Genomic DNA, 27,578 nt, shown 5'->3' with positions numbered 1-27,578 from the left:
GTTTTTTTTGTATGACTTAGTATGTACTAGTACGTAGTAGATTTTATGTTGCTGGACTATATGCTTTTTTTGTTGTAATATCCAGTATGTATGTACTTGATTTCTTTATATATGGTATATACTTTTATAAGTTAGTAACAGTATGTACCTTTCTAAATTAGTATAGCAGTATATACCTTTTTAAATTAGTAGAGCAGTATGTATATACCTTTTTTAAGTTAATAGCGGTATGTACCTTTTTAAATTAGTAGAGCAGTATATACCTTTCTTAAGTTAATAGCGGTATGTACCTTTTTAAATTAGTAGAACAGTATATACCTTTTTTAAGTTTGTAGTGGTATGTACCTTTTTAAATTATTAGAATAGTATATACCTTTTAAGTCAACATCAGAGTATATACTTCTTTTAAAGTTAGTATCAGTATATACTGTTTTTTTTCTTTTTTTTAAGGTAGTGGCAGTATAAAATTCTAAGTTAGTAGGCAGGATATGCATTTTTAAGAACATGTTATTTTAAAATTAGGAGTAGTAAAGTATATACTCCTAATTCTCTGAGATGCAAAAGTATTGGTACATTAATTCTCTGAGATGCAGCATGTATTGAGATGAGAATATGAAGAATAGAAAATCTTTGAATGAGCCATTCTAATCTAGATATAAACGAAAGCATATGCTGACTATAAACCAGAGCATACAATCCAGGCAGTATATCCCATTCACTTCATGTATAACAGAATATCCAATACGAGGAGCACAAAGCTCTGTTTTCTTTTCGGAGCAATATACTCGACTTTCAGAATACTTCAAAACAAAATTATGCCACTAAATCGGGAGTGGATTCTAATCCCTCGAGGGGACATCCCCTCGTATACCTTTTTCTTCTAAATTCGATGCAAATAGTTGTGAAAAATTTTGAAAAAAATGACAATGTAGAGTATAATGATACCTAATAGTCCACCAAAATTCATGTTCAAATTCGATCTACACATCGAGAAAAAAAAAAGACAAATTTATATATAAACAGTACGCTACTATTCATACGCTGAATTTGTCTTTTTTATATCTCGACGTGTGAGTTGAGTTTGGACTTAAGATTTTGTGGAGTTATATATATGTGTTGTATGAATGTTGTTAAATTTTTCCAGAATTTTTCATAACTGTTTAGATGGTTTTTGAGTAAACGAGGGAACATCCCCTCGAGGGATTAGAATAGTTTCCCCACTAAATCACAGTTTCCAAACAAGGGCTTTTTCCCATGGCGCAGACCCTCTACGCTAGCTTGTTGCAGGGTTGAGGAAAGCATTTGAGTCATTGGGGTCAACATGTTCTGACGCCGGTTGGCAACCATCTGCATGCAACAATGAGAGGCTTAATCATTGAACTAATAGAAGAATAAAATTGGATTGCCATAGAAAGAATGCATAAAAAAAAATCCCTACCGTTTTGTGCAGCATCGGGCTAGCTGCCACATCAATCTTGCCTCATCAATGCCGTGGATGACGTTGTGACCTGCTGATGAGAGGTCGCTGCCTATACGACATACGCACGAGCCTTCCGATGGATATGGACCGACGCCATCACGGAAAGCCCACCGCCTGCTTGCCAATGACGTCGCTGGGGGACGATCGTGTCGTCGGTTGGATGGACGATGGGTTGCACCGTGAGTCTGCCGCCGTGCCGCCGCCGCCGATTTCGTTCATATCAAGCAAAGCCTCGTCTGATCTGGCTTTGGTTTAGGACGGGATAACTGTTCAAGCAATTAATCTGATTAGAATCACAAGCGGATTAATAATTGATCTACAAGAGAGGACTTACTAGCATCGTTTTAGTCTCCCATCGGTGCAACGGATGTACATGATGATGCCTCTTTCTCCCTGTCGGACACTGAATTGGACCAACCGTCGTCGAGCCGGTGCGCTGCGCGCCGCCTAGAAACGACGATCTGGAGTCGATCTTGCCACCGCCAAGAAATGTCAAATGGCAGGCCAGTAGTGGCGGTGCCGGATTTATGTAAGCTGTTCGTTCCAGATCCGAGTTGTATGGGATAATTAAGGATTATATGTGAATTCATTTTTCACGTAAAATTGAAACGGGTTCGTTCGATGGGATCCGATAGTAAAATCGTGCAGGCTCATTGAGATGCTTTGGATCGACGGTGGATATAGCAGGAGTACGTACTCCCAGGAGCATAGAATCATTTTCCTATCTATATCTATATCTATACCTAATTAAAAAATACGTAAGGCTTCCGGTAAAAAGTTTCGTCCGTCTCTTTTTTTTTCGCTATTTTCTCTTTTTTCCTGTTTTCCTTTCTTTTCGTCCGACTTTTTTTTTTCGCTGTTCTCTTTTTTTTTCCGGATTTCCTTCCTATCTGTCCGCTTCTCTTTTTTTTTTTTCCGTTTTTTCCGTTTTGTTCTGTCCGTCTATTTTTCTTTTTTTCTTTTTTGTCCTCTTTATTTTTCTTTTGCAGTTTTTAGTACACAGTCAGATCTATCTCTTCATATGTTTCCAGCCCATATGTTTTCTCCTCGAATTGATTAAAAAATTAATTTCCCACTATTCCCTTATTATTATCCCTATGATTTTCCCTTTTAGTTCTGTTTTAGTTCACCAAATTTTATCTCCATTCGAAAGTCACTGTTTTTATTTCCGAGTTTTGCGGATTCGCTCCAATTTTGATACAAAGGAAAGAGGAGATCGAGTGTATCAAAAGCCCTCAACCAATCGACCGGATTTGATGGGGACAATCGGTTTTGGCGTACTTATATGAGACTGTCTTTCGGAGGTTGAAGACAATAGTCGGGTATGCGAGCTGGACCTACACAGCTCGACTTGTGAGTTGGGTCAAAAGAGAGGCGACCAAGCAGAGGGAGGTAGCTGGCTAGGCTGGGGCTGAAAAAAAGAGAGGAATGAATGAGCCGAAAGAACGAGCTTTTGGTCCAAAACCAAAGAGTAAAATGTAGACATCCAAAAATATTTTTACCCGTTGCAACGCACGGGCATTTTTTTCTAGTATATATATATATATATATGAGTTGGATAATATGAACCGCGGTTCATATGCACCTCAATCCCCTGGTCGACACGTGTACACATGGCTCTAGAGCAATCGTGTTCCATCATGTTCACTAATCACCATCAGAAGTACCTACTAGGTGGAGTTCCTACATAGGCTTGACATATAGCAGGTACCATAAAATATTGAGTAGTACTGCTGCATTCAACACTCCAATTGCTAGTGTGGCTATTGATGTCAGTGGATATATTCATGACGTTGGAGGAGAGAGCTTTGGCCTTTGAGTTTTTTTTTTCTGACAAGAAGTAAATTCCGGCTTTGACCTTTCAGTTGTTCACTGTTGTGCTGATTTTCTTCAGCAAACTAACCTGCCACTTCAGTCGATACTCTAATTTGTGCTGATTTTCTATTCTTTTACACTAACTTTGCACTTATTTAATCATGTGTATTTTTTATTTTTATATATATGGACGTATCCACGTATCCTTGTTTCTTCGAAAATAATATATCCACGTAAAGCGTATCTGTATTCACATTTCTGTCTCTAGGTAATCTATGGAGAGAGTGGTTAACTGACTCTTTTTAATTAGATTCATTGGCAGCATTCAAATTACTCCACGTGATTAGATATTAAGCATGTTGATTTTAATGAGTTAATCTAAACAGCTTGTTTTGTATTTCCAAAATTTAATCTAATAAGTTTGGTTTTATTGGGATATAATATATCAAAATGATTCTTCACTCGCCATGCGAAAACAATATTGGCACAAAAATGGAATTTCAAAAATGTCATTTCGCAAAACTGATGTCCAAAAATGATATTGTAAAAATGATATATCACTTGACATATATTGAAATAAAAAAACACATGACTGTTATTTTTTTTCATATATATGCTACATTCTAAAATATAATCTTATTATAATCGACAGAGAAAATAATGTATACTACAGTTTGTTGGCAATTAAATATCATGTTGCAAAATTGACGTCCAAAAATGGCATTGTAAAAATGATATATCACTAGGCATATATTAAATAAAAACACATGATTGTTATTTTACATATTTATGCTACATTCAAAAATATAATTTTATTAATAATCTACGGAGAAAATAATGTTCAATATAGTTTGTTGATGCGAAAAATGTAGCACAATGAAAATATCAGAATAGATGTAAAAAAAAATACGTTGCAAAATGATACTCCCTCCATTCCATAATATAATGCACAACTATTTTTTAAAGTTGTTTCATAATATAAAGCGTGCGTGCATGCATTCATGTCATTATCTTTTCCACTAAAATCTTATTATTTAAATTCTACACAATCAACATCTCTAATTTTATTGGGTACATGCATTATATTTATTAGGGTAATCTAAACTATGAAGTGATAATAATTATTTTTTGTCTTTTAAGTTAAGAGTGATTTGTGTCTTATATTTTATATTTTAGAATGGAGGGAGTAGTATTTTTCGAAATGGACATGTATGGTACATTCCACGCATGGATACCAAGAAAAGAGAAAAGAAAGAATATTTAAATGGAGGAATAAATACTACACGACGTGGTCAACTTCTTCTCACCTACCATCTCTCTCATTTCTCAGGAAGTACATGCTCCATGTCAGAGTGTTATACATGCATTGTACCACCCTAATTTTTTTAACTCTCCATTTGTGAAAGTATGGTACATTTTGGAAGCACACATCTTGGAACGGTTGAACGGTTCTGATTCTGGGTGCAGGTGAACCGTGGTTCTATTTTGATTATCCCTATATATATATATATATGTGTATGTATGTATGTTGTATGTATGTATGTATATGTATATGTATGAGTACGTACCAGGGGAGGCAGAGAACAGCCGGCCTGATGTACTGCTTCTCTTCTTGGGATGGAGTGCGCCGTCGAGGCGCCGGTGATGATGAGCGATCAAGAAAGTGGCAGAAGGCGAACTGTGGCCTGCGGCGGGGAAGCGCAACAGATGGGGCACGATGACGGTGGCCTTACGTTTCCTGGAGTAGTTCCTAATTTGCAGATTTACCGGTTGGACTTGGGGATCGAGAGACGGGGAACGAACGTTCTACGCCTCAACACACACGCGCTCGCGATAGAAAGAACGTAAATCAGGGGAGTGGGGTCCTTCCCAATTGAAGTGGGGGCCCATAGGCCATAACTAGAGATATACCTAAGGAGTAAAATTTTGGAAAAAGTACACCGAAGGTCCCTCCACTTGTCATCCGGATACAAAATCGTCCTCCAACCGCAAAACCAGATATATAGGGTCCCTTAACTATATAAAACCGGTCAAAATAGGTCCCTCGGCGGTTTTGACCCCGGTTTTGTCCTACGTGGTAGCTGAGTTAGCGTGAGACCCACATGTCAGTATGACACTTCATCTTCTCTGTTTCCCTCTTTTCTTGTCTCTCTCTTCCTCCCGTTGCTCGGCGCGGCGAGCCGGCGAGGCAACGGTGGTCGCGACTCTGGCGGTGAAGGGCGGTGGCCGGCCCAGAGCTCGGCGGGCGAGGCGGGAGAGGAGGAGGGCAGCGCCGCGACGACAGCTGGCGACGGCTGCGGCGGTGGCGGCCGCAGTGGCCGGCTCCACGGCAGCCAAAGATGGGACTGGGGAGGTGACAGCGAGGAGCCGAGCGCCGCCACTGCGCTTCTTCCTTCTCAGCGGCCGGACGCGCCGCCTCATCGCCACGTCGGGAACCTGGAAGCGCCGGCATGTTGGACGAGTAGTCCTCATCGATCCGGAGGCGGAGCGCGTGCGGGGGCAGCGCGGAGAGGCGGAGCAGGAGCGGATGGAGGCGGGACGGGTGGGAGAGCGAGGCGGTGAGTGACCCGTCGGGGGTGACGGCCACCGTGCCACCGCCGCCTCCTCCCAACCGAGGCGGCGTCTTCGCCGACCTCCGCGCCACCGCCGACTCCTCCCAACCGAGGCCGTCGCGCCCCCCTCCTCCTCCTCCTCCCCGCCTTCACCTTCCGCCACCGCGGGCGCCCGCTGCCTCTCCCTGCTCATGCGGTTCCTCCTTGACACGTTCCGCCGCCACCAGCGTTGGGGTCCGCCCGTCGTCACGGACCTCTCCAAGCTCCGCCACGTGGCTCCCAAGCTCGTCGCCGAGGTCCACCGCACTCGCCCGCCACTGCCGCCGCCGCTCGTGTTCCCGTTCTTCCTGTGGGCGGCGCGGCAGAAGGTTCCCGGCGTTCCACATGCGCGCGAGAGAGCGAGAGCGAGAGAGAGAGAGGAGGAAGGGAGATAAGAGGGGAAAGAGAGGGCGACGTGGAGACCTGACATGTGGGGCCCACGTGGGTCCCACGCTGATTCAGCCGCCACGTAGACCAAAACCGGGGTCAAAACCACCAAAGGACCTCGGGTGTCTGGTTTTGTATAGTTAAAGGACCCAACATATCTGGTTTTGCGGTTCGAGGGCGTTTTCGTATCACGATGACAAGTTGAGGGACCTTCGGTGTACTTTTCCCTAAAATTTTTGACTGGGGTCCAAGGCCCCCATAGCCTGTACGTTACATCCGCCCTGTTTTTGCAGGCGGACCCCTTAAGAGATCTGCGCTCAAAAATACCCCTCCTTTTTTTTCCCTCTCACTCACTTTAAATTTTTTACTTCCTTCTTCCTTTTATTCACTCATCTCTCTCTCTTTCTCTCCTCTCTCTCTCTGCCTCTCCTCTCCTTCTCCACCACTCCGAGTGTGCAGTGCACGGGAGGCGGCGGCCGGGAGCGGGCGGGGGATGGCGCCGCGGCTGGCGACTGGCGGCGGGGAGCACGCGGCGTGTGGTAGGCGGCTGGCTCTGGGCTGGCCGGGAGCAGGCCGAAGGTGGGCGGCTCAGGAGCGCACGCGACAGCTGGATCCGCACCGCCCCAGCCGCCGACGAGGAGGAGGAGGCGATGACGACGAGGAGCCGGCTGGGAGCAGCGCCGCCCTCCCCACGTGCAGCGACCGCGAATCTGGTGGTGGGGGATGTGGGCGGCGGCAGATGTAGCGATGGCGACGACGATGACGAGGACGACGGTGAAGATGATTTTATATTTTTTCGGTTTTTTATTTTTGCGTGCGGGCGACATAACCATCCGCACGCGAAAATAGTGATTTTTCCGTGCGGTTCGCTTAACCCGACCGCACGGGAAGAAGCATTTTTTGTGCGGTTGGGCCATCCGCACGCAAATATTTATTTTCACAGATACCTGGGTGTAGACGGGTAAGACCTCCATATGGAAAATCCTTTTTACCGCATGGGAAAATTATTTTAGGGCAGCAAATGTTTGTGAAATCAGATGGCCTGGCGACCACGTACGGATGGTGATTTCCACGTTACCGCTGGCGATAAAATGGCAGTGGCAAATTGCTAATTGTTGGTCACATCATTCCTTTCGAAGTTTACCAAAGAGGCGTATTGTTTGGAATAACTAAAGGTAGCTGCATGCAACAACCCTGCAGGTACAGCAGATTGCTACTACCCAAGTTGGATAATCCAACGTTTGACCGCGGAACAAGACAATGGGTTCCTCTCGAGCGTGGTGCGAAAAGTCACGGAACCAAACAACACGAGGCTTTCATGTAAAGAAAAAAAGAAAAAAAATACTCCGGTGCTCTCTACTGATAATTTATACTATTAGAATTATTAGCAGTAAATTAATTTACTAATACAACGTTTAGAAGTTACTTTATTATTTATTTTTTCCAGGCTAAATCGATATATGATCATCCATTATGATGACATCGCTCATATTTCATTAAAAAACCAAAAAATAAGGAAAAAAATTCAATCACTGCTAAATGACGATTATATACTCCGCCCCAATTTTTTTCTCACAATAGTACCCCTCCACGTTTCTAGTACCACTAACTGAGGTGGTAGCATAAATAGATCCAAACCCTTCGATCAAATAAGATTAACGGTTCAGATTGATTTATACTACTAATAAACAGTGTTGGAAATTTGGTCATAAATCGACATATTTTAATCCAGAAAAACAAGATTATAATCGTGATGATCACAGTAAGAAATGGTCTAGGGCTAGCGCTAAACATGAATATGCTAGGAGGTACAAAATTAAACATCTAGCAATATATTTAACGCAAAGATAATAATAGAGATATACCCAGAGAACGCTCCACTGGATGGATGATGAGGCATTAGTATTGCCTCTATTGATGTTGATGTTCTCTCCTACGTTGTTGTTCCCTCCTCCTCCTGGTGCGCAACTGTTATCTTCTGCTCCAATAGCACCGGTGCCAGTGGAAAGACATTGCGATGTAGAGGAAGTAGACGTTGCAAATAGCTCATGCAGAGGAAGTAGACGTACCAGAGGATGTAGCCAATGCAGAACAGCAGAAGATATAGCCGATGCAAAGCAGTCGCGTAGGAGGATGCTCCCCAAAAACTGGATCACCCGTCTACCCGTACAGGTACACAAGCATTTGAAGTTTCAAAGGCATGCTTGTCCTGAGCACTAGGGGTGGATAACGAGCCAGCTCGGCTCGTTAAGGATTGGCTAGTTGTCTTAACGAGCAAGCTTGGCTCGGCTCGTTATTGTTAACGAGCTAAAAGACTAGCTCGGCTCGGCTCACGAGCTAGCTCGTTAAGCTTGTTAGGCTCGTTAACATTTTAATATCATATTAATAATTTCAAATTTTATTACGTATTAACATAATAATAAACACTAACTAATATAATACTCACTAAATATGAATAGTTTTGATGTAACTAAAAGACTAAGCACTAGTCAAGAAATAGTAAGCTCGATCATGAAGATATGGTGATATTTTATACTAACGAGCTAAACGAGCAGCTCATGAGCTAAAAGTCTAGCTCAACTCGACTTGACTCATTAAGATTACGAGTTCGAATCGATCTGAGTCGAGCTTGCTACGAGCCGATCCGAGCCACGAGTTTCGAGCTTTTTGTCAACCGGGGAAACATAAGCTAGCATACGAACAAAGGAAAAAAAGAGAACCACAGAGCAAGAACATTGTGCTAGAGAAGACAGAGCCTCTGATATCCTAGCCCAATTAGGATATGGCTTGTGTGGCCCATAAGAGCTGTGTATGCATGTTTAGTACTACCTTGCTAGTTTAGTAAGGGTGGAACCAACTTACAAGGCATCATTCCTCCAATCATACCACTCCAGGTTAACCCTTTTACACGAAGCGAGGATGAAAGTGTAACTGGAGTGGTGTGCGTAAGTGGGTCCATCCGTAAGATGGGCTGGCTATGCGGTTTTAGAGGGAGGGCTGTTACAAGCCAAGAGATGTGTCTTTTCCTCTCTAGGTGATGGGTTTATATAGTGCACGAGAGGGGAATCTGCCTGTTGTCGGAGTAATCAACAGGTCTAATGGGTTTATATAGTGCACGAGAGGGTAATCTGCTCATTGTCGGAGTAATCATGATGGATATATGTAGTGCGCGAGAGGGAAATATGCCTGTTATCGGAGTAATCAACAGGTCTGATGGGTTTATACAGTGTGCGAGAGGGGAATCTACCCGTTGCCAGAGTAATCAATAGGTCTATTACCAGAGCAACCAACAGAGTTAATCTGATAATTAAATCGGGATTGATACTCTCATTTGTTGTAGAGGTAATGGTGTTGATTCTCAACCGTTACAAATTCAATTCCCGTCCATTGCAAAATAATGTGTGAAAGAGAGAGCAGTAGCAGCAGCCAGCGACGCCTTGCCTCGGCCTCAGCCCGGCTCGGCGCGCACGTGTGGCAGTACCACCACCACCTTAACCGGTCAACAGATGCTCTCTAATAACTCTCTATTTAAGTTGAGATCTCTCCAGTTAAATTCAAATCTTGTAACATTAATTATGGGCCAATGGAATTAATTTATTGGGAATAAATTTGGCCTATCCCATTTATTCCAACAGTCTCATAACATTAATCTCTGTTCTTCTGTTCTTGCGCTAGCTACTGTTTCCCCGGTTCTGACCTCCTGTGCGCATAGGTACTCGGGATGAGTAGGCCTCCAAAACTCTATCTAATTGTGTACCTGCAAGGGTAGGCGGGTGGTGGGAGCATCCAGCAGTGCGATGGCTCTACATCAGCTACATCCTCTATAACACGTCTACTTCCTCTGCATCGACGGTCTGCTTCATCTTCTTCCTCTACATCATGAAGGCTGCCACCGGCACCGGCGCTACTGGAGTGAATGACGGTGCACCAGAGAGAACGTCGACGGAGATAATACTAATGCCTCAACATACTTTGGAGTATTCTTCGAGTATATAGGATTTCTATTTCTAGTGTCAAACATGTTTGTAGATGATGTTTTTTTCTTGCTCTTAGCATATTTATGTTTAGCACTAGCACTAGATCACTTCCCACTTGCATGTCATGTTTATTATCTTGTTTTTCTGAATTAAAATATGCCGATTTATGACCATATTTCCAACAGACTTATTTAGCAAATAGAATTATTATATAGAACTACTATTAGGAGCGCATATTCCAAGCGCCAAACATGCATCAGCCCAAGCCCACCATCCCCCACGTCACGTCATCCCACTCCTACCGTTGTCGAAGTAAACAATTTACTCCTATCGCGCGCCTCAACCACCCACCTTTATTCGAGTAATTTACTTCGATTATAAAAACAACTCCTCTGCTTCCGATCCCACCCAACGTCCCGCATCATGTTCCCACCATTATCGGAGTAAATGATTACTTCGATAAAAACAACTTCTCTGCTTCTGGTATATATTCTATTTTTCCCGTACCCAACCAACCACTCTCGCCCCCACTCCGTTTTTTCCTCTCTTTTTTCGGATCTGAATCGATCCACCATCCCAGCCCACAAATCGACGACACATCATGGAGGAGGAGGACGACACCATGGCGGTTGATGGCGGTGGTCAGCGAGCGGTGGCCGGCGGTGGTTAAGGCGAAGGCACTACTTCGGGCCTCGCTGCCGGACGCTAGGCAACACCTTAACCAGCAAAGAGGTGTTCACCTGAGCCAGTAGCAGCAACAAGCAGATGCTCCACGTCGGCGACATTGATAGAACAAGCAAGTAAGGAAATGACACTCTGATTTGCATCTGCATACTCTCCTTCAACTTCACGCATGAAGCCCTAATTATTTTTGCAAATCAAATTAACGTGCAATCTCCAATATTACCTAATCTCAATTGATGGGCTGCACAGGTCCTACATTTGCACATCGTGCTCCATGTGGCTGGCCGCAGAGGATAGGGTGGAGTCCACCGGTGATGGAGGTTGTTTGCTATTTTTCTTTTCCTCATCATATGTATTGACATGAACGAGAATGTTTTTGCATTTTTTTCGTGCTTGCTAGATGATGGATGGCTGCTACTGCACAACGTCGAGCTCATATCTATACCTCACCGCTACATCCTTCCATGATTCTATTGTCGACTATTGTTTGCCACCTGGTTGCCCTCTCCACTACCAGTCACAAGATACAGACCGTGCTCTTCATCCTCATAGCAAGATCCAGCAAAGCCACCAGATGGATTTTTGGCTGAATCATTTTTTTTTCTTTTCTAGTTTGATTCACCTATGAGTAATTTTATCGCTTGTGTGTGATTGAGCCTGTAATTTTTTCATTCATACGACTATTTTGTGATACAGATCAACAATACTCTTAGTATCAGTTTTTACTCGTATACTGTATATTGAACACATCAGTAAACATATTACTACAGGGTGGCTACGATTTCATGGCTATATCGAGAGGAAGGTGGTAATTGTTCTACTCGCAGACCACGAAATCTCAGTTTTTACTCTTATAATGTGTATTGAACACATCGGTAAACACATTACTACACGGTGGCTACGAGATCATGGGCTATATTGAGAGGAAGGTAGTAATTGTTTTACTCACAGACCACGAAATCTAAATAATATTTATAATATTGGTAAAAGAATTACTAGCGTTGTAAGCTGGTAGTAATTCTTTTACGATAATCTAGGTATGGCGTCATACGATGTGGACGCATTCATGTGAGTAAATTTGTTACTTTTGAATGAGTAATGTGAGAGGCTAGGAGTAAATTGGTTACTTTTGAAACGTTTGAAACGTGCGGAGATACTAGAAAAAGAAAACTCGGAAAGAAAAACTACCGGTAAATATTTTACTAAAACGAGAAAACAGAAAAACTACATAGAAGGAACGAAAAACAGAAAAATATAGATGATTAATATTTTACTAGGTCCATGGATGAAGCACGGATGAGATGGAAAAGAGAAAAAATAAACACGGAAGGTGGAGTGGTAAAAAATGAAAAAAACGAACTGAGAAAAGCTGGGATGCGGAGGAAAGGTGCGGTGGTAAAAAAGGGAAAATCCGGAAGGAGAGGGCGTTGTGCGGCGCTCGAACTAATATTCCGTGTTGTGCCCAAAATTTGCATATTTTTTCATTATTAGAACAGTGTACAATGTAAATATCGTCAGACGAGTGAAAGCGTGCACACGATGTGGAAGTGGACCCCCATCTCGTCCCCAAGCTCATCGGCGAGCTCTCCTACGGGACTCTCCATCCGGACGAACAGCTCGTCCACGAGCGCCCTGCCGATGTGCGCTTCGACGAGCGGCCCGAAGATCGATCGCTGCTTGTTCGCCACCCTGCGCCCGACCACGCGGCGGTCATGGGGGTCATCGTCCATGGCGAGATGGCTTCCCATGACGTGCTCCAGCCGGTTGACAGCGAAGGAGCCATCGGCGGCCTCCCTGAACACCTCCAGCGTCGCGGCGTACGACGGGATGTTGAAGCTGTCCATCGTCCCGCCGTCGATCAACCCCTCGTCGACGAGGTCACGCCACGACTCCTCGAACATGGCGCCCAGTAGGTTGAAGCTGCGGCCTAGGTCGGTGGGGCCGGCGGACGACGAGCGGCCGATGAAGACCAGGAACAAGGCGCGACCGGGTTTCAACTCGGCGGCGCGGCAGCGCAGGAAGCGCGTCATGTCTGACTGGAACTGCCGCCGGTACGACGTGTCGGTCTCCTCCGAGCTGCCTTGCACGAACACCTTCCCCTTGTTGTAAGCCGGCGACCGCGTATCGGCGACTTTGTCCGGCACCTGTGTAATCAAGCCCCTCCTTTCAATTACTCCCTTCCTTTTGTCCCAAAATATAACAACTTTTAAACTTCAGGATTTGTCCTAAAATATAACAATTTCTCCACCAACTTTCTCTTCCCAAGCAATTACAACCCTCCACCATTTACTTTTCCCACCTACCTTCACTACTTATCTAGTCACAATCCTCAATCATTCACTTCTACTAATTTTCTTAATAACCATGCACGGAGGGAGTAATAATACGTGTTCAACTCTAAAACTTATATTTTGAGACGGAGGGAGTAGGTGAATTACACACCTTGAAATCTATATTGATGCGTACATACCTGAGAGAGCCAGTGCAGGGAGACGGTGGAGGTGATGGGTTTATATAGTGTGCGAGAGGGGAATCAGCCCATTATTACAGTAGCTCTGTAAGAGCCAAAAGATGTGTCTTTGCCTGACTAGGTGATGGGTTTACATAGTGTGGCTCTGTAAGAGCCAAGAGATGTATCTTTGCCTATCTAGGTGATGGGTTTATATAGTGTGCGAGAGAGGTGTCTTTGCCTGTCTAGGTGATGGGTTTATATAGTGTCCGAGAAGGGGAGCTCTGTTACGGAGCTCAGAGATGTGTCTTTGCCTGTCTAGGTGATGGGTTTATATAGTGTGCGAGAGGGGAATCTGCCCATTGTTTCAGTAGCTCTGTAAGAGCCAAGATATATGTCTTTGCCTGTCTAGGTGATGGGTTTATATAGTGTGGCTCTTACTGTCTTTGCCTAGGTTTATATAGTGTGCGAGAGGGGGAGCTCTATTACAGAGCTAAGATATGTGTCTTTGCCAGTCTAGGTGATGGGTTTATATAGTGTGCGAGAGGGGTGATGGGTTTATATAGTGTGCGAGAGGGGGAGCTCTATTACAGAGCCAAGAGATGTGTCTTTGCCTGTCTAGGTGATGGGTTTATATAGTGTGCGGGAGGAGAATCTGTCCATTGTTACAGAGCCAAGAAATGTGTCTTTGCCTGGATCTGCTCATTGTCGGAGTAATCGTGATATGTTTATATAGTGCCCGAGAGGGAAATCTGCCTGTTATCGGAGTAATCAACATGTTTGATGGGTTTATACAGTGCGCGAGAGGGGAATATGCCCGTTGCCGGAATAATCAACATGTATGTTACCAACACAATCAATAGAGTTAATCCAATAATTAAATCGGGATTGATACTCTCATTTGTTGAAGAGGTAATGGTGTTGATTCTCAACTGTTACAAATTCAATTCCCGTCCATTGCAAAATAATGTGTGAGAGAGAGAGAGCAGTACCAGCAGGCAGCCACGCCTTGCCTTGGCCTCAGCTCGGCTCGACTCGCGCGTGTGGCAGTCCCATCACCACCTTAACCGGTCAAAAGGTGCTCTCTAATAGCTTCCTATTTAAGTTGAGATCTCTCCAGTTAAATTCAAATCTCGTAACATTAATTATGGGCCAATAGATTTTTTGGGAATAAATTGGGCCTAGCCCATTTATTCCAACAATCTCATAACATTAATCTCCGTTCTTCTGTTCCAGCGCTAGCTACTGTTTTCCTGGTTCTGACCACCTGTGCACATAGGTGCTCGGGACGAGCAAACCTCCGAATCTCTATCTACTTGTGTACCTGCAAGGATAGACGGGTGATCAAGTTTTTTGGGAGCATCCGGCGGTGCAACGGCTCTGCATCAGCCACATCCTCTGCAACACGTCTTCTTCCTCGGCATCGACGGTCTGCTTCATTCTACATCATGATGGCTTCCACCGGCACTGGCGCTACTAGAGTGAACGACGGCGCACCAGGAGGAGGGAACGGCAGTACCGGTGAAAACGTCAACGTCAACGGAGACAATACTAATGCCTCAACACACTCTGGAGCGTTCTTCGAGTATATAGCATTTCTATTTCTAGTGTCAAGCATGTTTGTAGATGATGTTTTGCTTGCTCTTATCATATTCATGTTTAGCGCTAGCACTGGATCATTTCCCACTATGCATGTCATATTTATTATCTTGTTTTTCTGAATTAAAATATACCGATTTATGACTATATTTTAAACATACTTATTTAGCAAATACAATTAATATATTTAAATCATTGTGCCCACAATTTGAATATTTTGTTCATTATTAGGACATTGTACGACGTAAATATCGTTAGACGAGTGAAAGCGAGCACAAGATGTGGAAGCGAACCCCCATCTCGTCCACAAGCTCGTCGGAGAGCTCTTCTGCGCGCCTCTCCATCCGGACGAACAGCTCGTCCGCGAGCGCCCTGCCAATGTGCGCTTCGACGAGCGGCCCGAAGATCGATCGCTGGTTGTTCGCCACCCTGCGCCCGACCGCGCAGCGGTCGTCGTGGGGGTCGTCGTCCACGGCGAGACGGCCTCCCATCACGTGCTCCAGCCGGTTGACAGCGAACGAGCCGTCGGCGTCGACGGACTCCCTGAACTCCTCCAGCGTCGCAGCGTACGACGGGATGTTGAAGCTGTCCATCCTCCCGCCGTCGATCAACCCCTCGTCGACGAGGTCACGCCACGACTCCTCGAACATGGTGCCCAGCAGGTTGAGGCTGCGGCCTTGGTCGGTGGGGCCGGCGGACGACGGGCGGCCAACGAAGACTAGGAACATGGCGCCACCAGGTTTCAGCTCGGCGGCGCGGCAGCGCAGGAAGCGCGCCATGTCGGACTGGAACTGCCGCCGGTACGCCGTGCCGGTCTCCTCCGAGCTGCCCTGCACGAACACCTTCCCCTTGTTGTAAGCCGGTGACCGCGTATCAGCGACTTCGTCCGGCACCTGTGTAATCAAGCCCCTCCTTTCAATTGGGTGAAAACACACCTTGAAATCTACTCCCTCCGTCTCTAAATATTTGACGCTATTGACTTTTTTAAACATGTTTTACCGTTCGTCTTATTAAAAAAATTAAGTAATTAATAATTCTTTTTCTATCATTTGATTCATTGTTAAATATATATTTTTATGTATACATCTAGTTTTACATATTTCACAAAAGTTTTTGAATAAGACAAATGGTTAAACATGTACTAAAAGGTCAACGGTATCAAATATTTAGGTACGGAGGGAGTTTATTGATGCGGTACATACCTGAGAGAGCCAGTGCAGACAGAAGGTGGAGGTGAACACGTCGATAGATCGCTCCGGGAACAGACGGTCATGGAACGAGCCAGGCACGGCGGCGGCGAAGTAGCGCCGCCCACTGCCGTCGCCGGAGGAAGCGGCGTGCGGCGGGAGGAGGCTGAAGAGGGTGTTGAAGTCGTTGCTCGGGAGGTCGGAGAAGTAGAACCAGAACTCCGGATCAGCAGCCGCGACGGCGTCGACATGCTTGCCGCGACCGCGACACAGCTTGGTCATGTGCTGCACGATCGCATCGGCGACGACGAGCGAGCTGCGGCCACAGGAGCAGCCGAGGTCGGCCGCCGTCAGCAGAAGCCTCCCCGGCCCGCGGGGAGGGATCGCGATCTTGTCCAGTGTCTCCTCCAGGGCATACAGCATCATTTGCAGGTCTCTCAACTGCACTTTGTTGCCAGTTCCGCTCGATCGATCAAACACAGGGAAGGAACTTGCTTATAAAAATAAATAACCTCTACTTGCATGCTGATTTTTTTTTTTAAACTAAAGTTGCATGCTGAATTTGAACTCCAACAATTCTTTGCGTATGTAAATAAGGAGAATTTAAACTACAATAAATTGTTGTGGCATTTAGGTAATTAATTTAGTTTTATTTGTTACCTGAGCTTTACTGTTTTTGAGGTAACTGGACTCCCCTTGCCCACCCTTCATGCAGAAGACGTTCTTCACGTCCTGCGCTTGCATCTTCTCTTGATTCCACCGTGCGAACACTACGGGAGTAGATTTGATGGGGGCGTATATCTAGTATATATATACTAGTCTCTGATGATACAGTTTGTTGCTAATGTCTTTGATTAAAATAAAAATATCCTGGCCTTAAAATTTCTGCTCTTTTGCTTTGTCTGAAATGAAACTGTAATTAAAAGGTTTTTGAAGTAAGAGTTGATAAAGACAAAGAAGAAAGAGTGGCTGACCCCTCAAAAGATCTGCATGAAAAATACCCCTCCATCTTTTCCCTCTCACTCACTTTAAATTTTTCACTTCCTTCTTCATTTTATTCACTCGTGTCTCTCTCTTTCTCTCCTCATTCTCTCTGCCTCTCCTCTCCTTCTCCACCACTCCGAATGTGCGGCGCGCGGGAGGCGGCCTTCTCGGTGCCACCGACGAGGTGGCGGCCGGGAGCGGGCGGGGAGCGGCGCCGCGGCTGGATACCGGGGGCCGGGAGCACGCGGCGCGCGGGAGGCAGGAGGCAGGCGGCTTGGGAGCGCGCGCGACGCCAGGATCCGCGCTGCCTCTGCCGCCGATGAGGAGGAGATGGAGGAGGCGGCCGGGAGCGGCCCCACGACAGTCCTCCGCCGCCGTGATGGCTGGATCTGCCGCCTCCGCCGCCGCCGACGATGACAAGGCGGCCGGGAGCGGCACCGCCCTCCCCACGCATAGTGGCCACGGATCCGGTAGTGGGGGATGTGTGCGACGGCGGATCCAGCGATGGCGGCGATGATGACGAGGACGACAGCGACGGTGCCTTCTAGGATTAGGGTTCGGATTTTTTGATTTTATTTTCTTTTCAGTTTTTTATTTTTGCTTGTGGGCGACATAACTTGCACGCGAAAATAGCGATATTTCCGTGTGGTCCGCTTAACCCGACTGCACAGAAAGATGCACACCTGGGTGTAGACGGGCAAGACCTCTCCACACGAAAAAAACCCTGTTTGACCGCATGAAAAAATCCTTTTCGTACTAGTGAATGCAGCAAATTTGTTTGTGACCGGCGTTAATGGGTGTTTTTTAGTAGTGAAATGTTTGTGACATCAGATGGACGAGTGACCACGGATGGTGATTTCCACGTTACCGCTGGCGATAAAATGGTAGTGGCAAATTGCTAATTGATGGTGACATCATTGCTTTCGAAGTTTACCAAAGAGGCGTATTGTTTGGAATAACTAAGGTAGCACCGTTGCAACAACCGTGCAGGTACAGCAGATTGCGACTATCCAAGTTGGATAATCCAACGTTTGGCCGCGGAACAAGACAATAGGTTCTTCTAGAGCGTGGTGCGAAAAGTCACGCAACCAAACAAGACGAGGCTTTCATCTTAATAAAAAAAGAAAAAAAATACACCAGTGCTCTCTACTGATAATATTGTACTGCCAGAATTATTATGAGTAATTTACTAATACAATGATTAGAATTTACTTAATCATTTATTTTTTTCCCTGGCTACATCAATATATGATCCTTCATTGTGCTGGCATCGCTCATATTTCATGAAAAAACCAAAAAAAAAAGGAAAAAAAAGTCTAATCACTGCTAAATGACGATTATATCCTGTGCCCCTAATTTTTTTATCACAATAGTACCCCTTCACGTTTCTACTACCGCTAACTGAGGTGGTAATATAAATAGATCTGAACCCTTCAATCAAATGAGATTAACGGTTCAGATTGATTTTTACTACTAGTAAAGAGTGTTGGAAATTTGGTCATAAATTGGCATATTTTAATCCAGAAAAACAAGATAATAATCGTGACAATCGCAGTAAGAAATGATCTAGTGCTTGTGCTAAACATGAATATGCTAGCAGGTACAAAAACATCTAGCAACATATTTAACACAAAGATAAGAATAGAGATATACCTAGAGAATGCTCCACTGGATGGATGATGAGGCATTAGTATTGCCTTCGTTGATGTTGACGTTCTCTCCTATGTCGTCATTCCCTCCTCCTCCTCCTGGTGCGCAACCGTTATATATCTCCTACTCCAATAGCGTCGGTGCCAGTGGAAGACATTGCGATGGAGAGGAAGTAGACGTTGTAGACAGCTGATACAGAGGAAGTAGATGTACCAGAGGACGTAGCCAATGCAGAATAGCAGAAGACGTAGCCGATGTAGAGCAGTCGCGTCGAAGGATGCTCCCCAAAAATATGATCACCCGCCTACCCATAGATGTACCAGAGGACGTAGCCAATGCAGAACAGCAGCAGACATAGCCGATGTAGAGCAGTCGCGTCGGAGGATGCTCCCCAAAAATATGATCGCCCGCCTACCCATGCAGGTACATAAGCGGATGGAGTTTCAAAGGCCTGCTTGTCCCGAGCACCCATGCCCGCAGGTGATCAGAACCAGGGAAACAAAAGCGCGTAGGAACAAAGGAAAAAAGAGAACCACGGAGGAAGAACGGTGTGCTAGAGAAGACAGAGCCTCTGACATGCTGGCCCAATTACGATTTGCCCTGTGTGGGCCATAAGAGGTCTGTGCGCATGTTTAGTACCATCTTGCTAGTTTAGTATGGGTGGAACCAACTTATAAGGCATCATCCCTCCAACCATATTAATCCCAGTTAACCCTTTTACACGAAGCGAGAACAAAAATGTAATTGGAATGGTATATGTAAGTGGGTCCGCCCGTTGGATGGGCTGCCTATGCAGTTCTGTAGGGAGCTCTGTTACGATCCTAGAGATGTGTCTTTGTTTGTCTGTCTAGGTGATGAGTTTATATAGTGTGCGAGAGTTATAGAGCCAAGAGATGTGTCTTTGCCTATCTAGGAGCTCTATTACAGAGCCAAGAGACAGTAACAAGTCGAGATGTGTCTTTGCTGATGGGTTTATATAGTGTGCGAGAGGGGGAGCTCTATTACAGAGCCAAGAGACAGTAACAAGTCGAGATGTGTCTTTACTGATGGGTTTATATAGTGTGCGAGAGGGGGAGCTCTGTTACAGAGCCAAGTCTGGGAGCTCTGTAAGAGCCATATATGTTCGCTCTTTGCCTATCTAGGAGCTCTATTACAGAGCCAAGAGACAGTAACAAGTCGAGATGTGTCTTTGCTGATGGGTTTATATAGTGTGCGAGAGGGGGAGCTCTGTTACAGAGCCAAGTCTGGGAGCTCTGTAAGAGCCAGAGATGTTCGCCTGAGCTCTCTTACATAGCCAAAAGATGTGTCTTTGCTGATGGCTTTATATAGTGTGCGAGAGGGGGAGCTCTGTAAGAGCCAGAGATGTGTCTTTGCTTATCTAGATGATGGGTTTATATAGTGTGGCTCTGTAAGAGCCAAGAGATGTGTCTTCGCCTGTCGAGGTGATGGGTTTATATAGTGTGCGAGAGGAGAATCTGTCCATTGTTACAGTGTCTTTGCCTGTCTAGGTCCATCCTTCATGCAGAAGACGCTCTTCACGTCCTGCACTTGCATCTTATCTTGATTCCATCGTGCGAACACTACGGGAGTAGATTTGATGGGGGCGTATATCTATTATCTAGTATATATATAGTAGTCTCTGATGATACAGTTTGTTACTAATGTCTTTGATAAAAATAAAAATATCCTGGCCTTAAAATTTCTGCTCTTTTGCTTTGTCTAAATGACACTGTAAATAGGTTGATATGCTGGGTTTTTGTGGTAAGAGTTGATAAAGACAAAGAAGAAAGAGTGGCTGATACGCTGAACTACGAAGTGAGAACTTTCCTATAACTTATTCAGGCATTCAATTTCTTCGTCTTCTAACTTTTAACTAATTAATAAAAATGATCAATAATTAGAAAGTAAAATAATTATAATTCTTAAGTTATATCCGATTTTTTTAGTTTATGTGAATTGTTGTTTTATTTATAGTTAAATAAATAATTTAAGGTCCACATTACCCATAGTTCATTTAGAAAAAAAAATACATCATTTGAACATAAACACCTATCCTTTGTGTGGTAACTAAATAGCAAAACGAACAGAAAATTTAAAAAAAATGACAATAAGTATTATATCACAAGTACATCCTCTGTAGAAAAAAATTTTAGAGATTGTAAAAAAATTGACTATCAATTTTCACTTGAATAGATGATTCATTATGTTTAACCTATAGATATACTTTTAGAAAAATCTTAAACCGCTTCATTTCTTACGTCTTGAAAATTAAAAAAAAAGATATTAGAAATTTTGAGGAAAAAAAATCAGACCATCAGTTTTCGCTTAAATCATTGAGAAAAATCGAAAAAAAACACCCCTCCATTGTGCCCTCCCCACACATGCACATAACACAATACTACTCGTTTCCTCCTCCACTATACCCCTCCTAGTTTTATATAACGAAAAATAATAATAAATATTAAAATATGCATAATTTTTAAGCTACACATATGTTTTCTAATCTAACTAAACCAACGATTTGAAGATCCATGATGCCTATATTTTTTAACTGGTATAAAATAAAACATAAAATAAATAAATGTCAATAGGGATCTACATTTCACCTGTCCTCACGCAATATCCAGCATACATTTTCCCGTCCATTGACCTTGCATAATATGGCAATTTTCTCTCCGGCGACGAAACTGTCATCATCTAAAGGCAGCCAAGTGGTCATATTTAATTCATTTATTCTCCTTCAATACTTAAAAAAAGGTAGAAAAAACATTTTTGCATGCGGCCGAAAACGGTCTTCCCAGGCGGACGGCCATTCCTAGGTGAGGTGGAAGGGAGCACGACACACCGCTAGGGAAGATGGGTAGGAGTCTCCTGCGATAAGAAGGCCCCGCCGGCTAGGAAAATATGCGCCAAATTTTAAAATTTCCCGCCAAATTTTTTAATAATATTATTATCAATAATGTTGCAATTAATTAATTAGTGCATAAATAATATTAGGAACTTACAAACATTTAATACTAAGAAAAATACATATATTGCATTAGTGAAAAGTGTCATCAATATGTCACAATATTTTTTATATTTGTCATTTTAAATGCACTATCTAATTAATAAATACATTATGGCATCGCGTTGTTCCAATCCCGAAGAGACTTGTATTCATCGCTTGTCGCTAGGGTGCCTTCTGGGTCGAAGAACCGTCCTTGGATATGATAGCACTCGTGATGGATGAAGTGGCAGAGGTCCCGCTACAAATTTTGAATGCCTTCATCATCAAAACTTGTCCGATGTTCAATTCTAGGCAACTGCATGCACGAAAGAACGATAATATATTAGTAACATCTAGATGCGCAGTTCTCCATTGCACTTATACATTGAGTCGAGAGACTTACATCCTCTGCGTTGGTCGTGTACGTCCCATTCACCCTTAGGAATTCGCATGTGTAATAAATGCAGAGGACACCGACTTTAAGTTGCATGTGACACTTCTTGACATACACATAGAAGGAACTAGTTAAATATTGCAAGTAAAACAATTGAAATACATTAAGTGTGTGGATTATTACCGGCCAGTATGTATGCACTAGTGGTTTCTCCCTTGTTTGCAGTTGTTCTCCACCTTTACCTTGTAGTAGTTATACGCATTGTATGGATTTACCTATTCGCATTAAGGAGGAGATTTAATTATAATTCATGAAACGTAGACATGCATGTATCAAATAACTTACTATTGTAAAATTGTTAGAAATTGTCTGTACATCCTGTGATTATAATCAAGGGGTCTAGGATTGTCAAGGTGTCGTACTTCGAGTAGATCAGCAAATAAATATAATGATCGCTACATAGTAACAACGATGCAGTTAGTCACGGATGAAATAACACAGATATGTACAAAGAAATCTACTGCAAGCTGTATGCAGCCTTTAAGACTCTTTTGTGTTGAAATTTCAAGAAGGCTCGTCCAATGTACTCTACGATAGTAAGCAACTTGGTCTTGTGAAAGCCCTTCTAGTATGCCGCTATCTCTTCAGGCATCTTGTCTTTGAGCTGCTCGGAGTTTGATGGTAGCGTCATGGTATGTTGTGTTTGACAGATCCTTGTGGTATCCAGATATCCGATAAGTTCCTTTGTCTTCTCATCATCCATGTATTGCATCTTACAAAAGAAGCTTGTTAATAACAATCACAGGCTCACGTATTCTATTGATTTATTTGTATTATAAATGCGCGTTCATACTCACTTGCACCATGCACCAACATAGTTTGCATCTATCTTTTCCCGACAATAGACGGCTCGGAGATTAGAGAAATCGAGCAACAAACCTTCCTCAGCCATGAAAGCCTCATGCGGTGATCGAACAGTTAAAAAATGAACAACAAATATTTGTAAACAAACTTAAGTTCACTATAAAGGATAGAGAACTATTAATAACTAAGAGATAGTCTTTGAACGCGCTGATGAAGCCTAGATGGGGGGTGAATAGGTTGTCCCTAAAAACTTAAAAACAAATCGCAGCGGAAAAATTCAAACAGACCCGGAACTTCCTGGTAAGGAACTCCGGAACTTCCGGTCTCCCAGGCCTAGAACTTCTGGTGTTCTAAGACATGAACTTCCGGGTAACAGAACAGAGATGAAATTCAAATTTCGAGATAGGAGACTAAGCCAATCTTCACAAGATGGTGCGCAGGTATTCTAAGCGGAGGATATATCACAGAATCATCCACAGAAACATCACAGAAAGAGACAAGAGCGATTTTTTTCCCAAAGTTCGGATCTTGCAATCCTACTCTCTGTTGAGGGGCTCCAAAGAGTTGGGTCTCGATTAACCCCTTGCCTCACTTGTGCAAAAACCCCAGAGGAAATCCACAGCCTTCAACCCCAAACACCCCTAGGCAAATTTCTAGAATTGAGTGACCACCAAGATCCAACTCTACCTACCTCTAGAAATCCACCACAAGTGTGGGTTGCTCTACTTGGAAAGCCTCTAGAATCTCAGCACAAGAACTTCACTAACTTACCTTGTTCCCTTTCGGAGGAGAGGAAATCCTTCACAAACTTACCTGGGACATCCACAATATGCAACGGATTCTCGCGGGCGACACCTAACCGTCTAGGAGATCATCTCCAAGAGTAATAAGCACCGAGATGACAGCCCACGAGATATTCCAAGTGCTCACCCAAGATCCTAGTCTTCACACCTCTCCAAATCTTCTTCTCTCCCTCTCATTCTCTCTATCTCACAAGAATTAGGCTCTAGATTGAGTGGAGAAGGCAAGAAACACTTGGGAGAGGCTAGCAACAGCTCTAGGTTTGAAAAGTAAAAGTTGAATAGCCAAGGAACGAGCTGGAAACGAGTTGTATATGTATAACGGCTAGGTGACGTCATCTAGCCGTTACTCACAATTTTGAACTGGAAACTAGACAGGAAGTTTCTCACCTAGAAGACAGGAACTTTCGGACTACACTTAGGAAAAAACTTTTTCACAAGACCGGAACTTCCGGACCTGGAAGACAGGAAGTTCCGGACTTGCACTTTTGGACAGATGGAGTATTTGCAAAAAAGACTCCTAGGGAAACTTGACACTTGGTTCACCCTAAGAGCACTTGACATATCTCAGAGCATCACCTGGAACCCCTCTTAATAGTACGGTTTTTCCTAAAAACTCGATTTCAAAAGATAAACTATCCTATGCACTTCTCGAGTTCCGGTCAGCTTTGAATTTGTACTTTTTGGGGGTCTCCAAGCTTCCATCTTCCACACCTTGGACTAATGCACCTGAAAGTTATTCAATAAACTCATTAGTCCCTTAACCACATTTGTCATTAATCACCAAAACCCACTAGGGGGATTAATGCACTTTCAGTCTTAACAACGGAATTTTGCATCAGATTCAGAGAAGAAGGAAGAATATCGAAGCAGATTTGGTGTGGAATCGAGTTGAATTTGGAGTCGGACTGCGCATCGGCTAGACACTTGTGCTCAGTCTGGGCCTAGATTCGAATAACTGTTATTGCCAATTAGAGATAGAGCTCGATTAAGGAAATTGTATCTATTAATAATTAGGTTAGTTACGTCGGTTTGTGTTAGATTTGGCAAGAGACTGCCGTATATGATTTTGCTTATATTTTTTCTTTAGAAAGGTTTCAGTCGTGTCCATAATGGATAGAGTCTATATTCGGGGTATAAATATGAACCCCCTAGCATTGTAATACGGGGGACAATCCAATACAACTTCGGCGCATCGCCACCCTTTTCGTTAACAATGTCAGGAGGAGATAGCAGCCCAATGAATTTCAATGAGTCTGTCAGTCACACTAAGATGCAAGGTGCAATAGACCAAACCATGAAAAGGGTGGAAGACTTATTTGCAAAGATAGACGTAACGAACTCCATTGAGCGCATGGAAAAACGGTTGCCTACTATAACCGACAAACTTGACGATATTGACGGTCGTCTACCACTCCTTCGAGACGGTACCCACAAACATGGAGAGGTGGTAAAAGTGAGAAACACAGGATGAATGACTGCATCAATGCCTTCGTCTCAGTCGTCACGGTATGGGAGGTAATAATTTTAATAATCAACACCATGCCAAGTAGACTTATGATGCTTATGATGCCGAGAGATACTAGTGCTTATGTGCTTTATGATGTTTTTCTATTCAATCATTTTCTGGTGCTTGTGATGCCGAGGTATACTTTGATTGGGAGATGATAGTAGAGAAAAAGTTTCATTCACACGTAATTCCTAAGGGCTATAGAGTTAGACAAACCACTAGTGAGTTCAAGGACTTTGCAATAATATGGTGGAATGGTCTATGTGAAACCGAGGACAGTTTCCAATCAAGAAGGGGAAGATGATGAGGACCTCACTAGCTCGGATATGACCATGGATACCTTATGTATTCATCAATCAAATGCACATGTTTTCTACGTGAGATTTGCGTGTTCATATATTTTAAACATTATTACACTATGAGTTTATGCGTTCTGGTTTCAAAGATACTTGCTTGGGTAAAGAGAAAGAGATTGAGCGAAAGGAATATATGGGTGATCAAAGAAGTTTATTGGGAACCAAACCAAGACCTTCCCCAAGTATACTTCAATATTATCATGTCACTTTTGGTCTATAGAATGTAAGAGATGAAGTTCTGTATATTTTGGATACAGATTCGGGTTCTTGACAGCATCAACTTCAAACGGATCTAGCCGGTGATCCAAAAGGACTTTGAGACCCATGAGTACTTGTTGGAAAGGTTATATAGTCTACTTTCATATGGTTCTAGTCCCACATCAAAATTACTTCGGAGCAGTCGGGAGTATACAAAACAAGCCACGTACCTCATCCAATTCTAATCTGATTTGGGTCTTTGCCTTGTAATTATATCATGGTCTAAACCCAATGGGGTGGCACCCTAGGGCTACCCCTAGGACGTCCCTCGTCAAATTTGTTTAGTAGTCGTCATAGTTTTCAGTCGGGTTTTGCTTAGATTATTTCTGTCATTGCAGTTTTGCTGTTAGTTCGGTTTTTGGAATCCCAACTTTGAGATTTTCATCATTCTTCTATAAATAAAGTCGTAATTTATCTTGTTCTTAATTGTGTTCTTCGATTCATATGTAGGGATTAGCCTTCTTAGCGGTGTCAATGGGGCAGCACACGGAAAGAAGACGTGGTGTTGCAATTGCAGGGTTCAGATCGTAGTGATCTGAAGTCGAATTGTTTGTGTTTTGTTTCACTAAATTGAGAGTTATCAGGACCTATCAGAAGATTGAGACCTAATTTTTATCACTATCGGTTTTATGTCCTCTTCCAAGTAGGTAATCGCTTGCCTTTATCGTAGTTTTCAATGTTCTAGAAAAAGTATTGGAATTTACATTATAATTCAAATTTACATTGTAAATGTATGTAATTATATTTATAGTAGAAAAGAAAAATATGGAGTCACAAAGCTAACTCGTCCGTGAATCAACATCTAAGGGCAGTCCAAGTGCAAAAACACTTTTAGCAGTTTTTATATTTTGTTCAATATCACCAAAAGAAACCTTTCGCGCGCAATGCACACACTATGTTAATTAACGAGGTACTTCCTCCATATCACAATGTAAATCATTCTAGCACTATCTAGATGTAATGCCCCGGGTTTTGAATTAATATATTTCAGGGAATATTAGAGCAATCTGGGAAGTTTCTCCTCAAAGGATACAAAGAGGGATTCGCAAACAAAAAGGGGAGGACAAAAGTTCAACTTTTAAACCATTGTTCGAATAGGCGATCAGGAACCGTGGATGCGTAGAGCTCATCGAGTAGTGCGAAATAGACTATAAGTTTGTGGTAATCGGAGTCCCGAGTTATTTCCGGTGATCGATTTAATGTGGGCCGTTCGATCTTCATTAGCCTCTCCCTATTTAACCAATAGAAGGAAAAAAAAAAAAAGGAAAAACTGCTGCTGCCGCTAGGACTGCTGCCTGTGCTGCTGTGGCTGCTGGCCTGCTGCTGATCTGCTTGTGCTGCTGCCGATCTGCCGTTGCTGCTGCTTGTGCGTTGCTATTGGCTGCTGCTGCTTGTTAGAAGGGAAAAAAAAGTTAAACCTAGTTGTTTAAGAGAAGGGAAAAAAAAGTTAGAAGAAGGGAAATTTGGGGAATTTGGTGGATATTTCTAAATTCTTGGTTTTTTTTACAAAATTAGTACTGCTAGCTAATCCGTTTTAGTCCCTAGTTGTTTCTAATTTATATATAAGACGATCTGTTTCCGGTAGCTCTATTTTTATCGAACGC

General features: G+C 43.4%; 2 protein-coding genes and 1 long non-coding RNA gene across 4 annotated transcripts; all 3 read right to left on the bottom strand.

Moving 5' to 3' along the window:
• Positions 1 to 686: 686 nt before the first annotated feature.
• Positions 687 to 3,005, bottom strand: LOC107281383 (uncharacterized). Its single transcript, XR_001546709.3, has 3 exons — positions 1,815 to 3,005; positions 1,439 to 1,746; positions 687 to 1,347 (listed from the first exon to the last, which is right to left on the bottom strand). It is a non-coding gene; the product is annotated as an uncharacterized lncRNA (long non-coding RNA).
• Positions 3,006 to 12,390: 9,385 nt separating this feature from the next.
• Positions 12,391 to 14,089, bottom strand: LOC107277048 (indole-3-acetate O-methyltransferase 1). Its single transcript, XM_026026416.2, has 2 exons — positions 14,076 to 14,089; positions 12,391 to 13,145 (listed from the first exon to the last, which is right to left on the bottom strand). The coding sequence occupies exons 1-2, from the start codon at positions 14,087 to 14,089 to the stop codon at positions 12,449 to 12,451; spliced, it is 711 nt and encodes a 236-aa protein (XP_025882201.1). The 3' UTR covers positions 12,391 to 12,448.
• Positions 14,090 to 15,146: 1,057 nt separating this feature from the next.
• On the bottom strand, positions 15,147 to 17,785 carry LOC4340899 (indole-3-acetate O-methyltransferase 1-like). 2 transcript variants are annotated; one of them, XM_015785391.3, is made up of 3 exons: positions 16,830 to 17,785; positions 16,185 to 16,610; positions 15,147 to 15,875 (listed from the first exon to the last, which is right to left on the bottom strand). In XM_015785391.3, exons 1-3 carry the CDS (start codon positions 16,911 to 16,913, stop codon positions 15,237 to 15,239), a joined length of 1,149 nt encoding a protein of 382 aa, XP_015640877.1. In that variant the 5' UTR covers positions 16,914 to 17,785; the 3' UTR covers positions 15,147 to 15,236. The 2 variants fall into 2 exon arrangements, with proteins under 2 accessions (XP_015640877.1, XP_015640878.1); XM_015785392.3 differs by having other exon boundaries at positions 16,185 to 16,615; positions 16,830 to 17,091.
• Positions 17,786 to 27,578: the final 9,793 nt, after the last annotated feature.

The sequence above is a fragment of the Oryza sativa genome, chromosome 6 (assembly GCF_034140825.1).
Source record: "Oryza sativa Japonica Group chromosome 6, ASM3414082v1".
Classification (NCBI taxonomy): domain Eukaryota; kingdom Viridiplantae; phylum Streptophyta; class Magnoliopsida; order Poales; family Poaceae; genus Oryza; species Oryza sativa.
This window is presented reverse-complemented; position numbering and strand designations above follow the sequence as displayed.

What these genes read in the sequence shown, in the direction of transcription:
- LOC4340899 (XM_015785391.3), bottom strand. Translation starts at nt 16,913, where the DNA reads ATGCAAGCGCAGGACGTGAAGAACGTCTTCTGCATGAAGGGTGGGCAA. An exon ending in TCAAAAACAGTAAAGCTCAG is followed by an intron (nt 16,611 to 16,829) that starts GTAACAAATAAA and finishes AACAAAGTGCAG; the next exon opens with TTGAGAGACCTGCAAATGAT. An exon ending in GTCTGCACTGGCTCTCTCAG is followed by an intron (nt 15,876 to 16,184) that starts GTATGTACCGCA and finishes TTGATTACACAG; the next exon opens with GTGCCGGACGAAGTCGCTGA.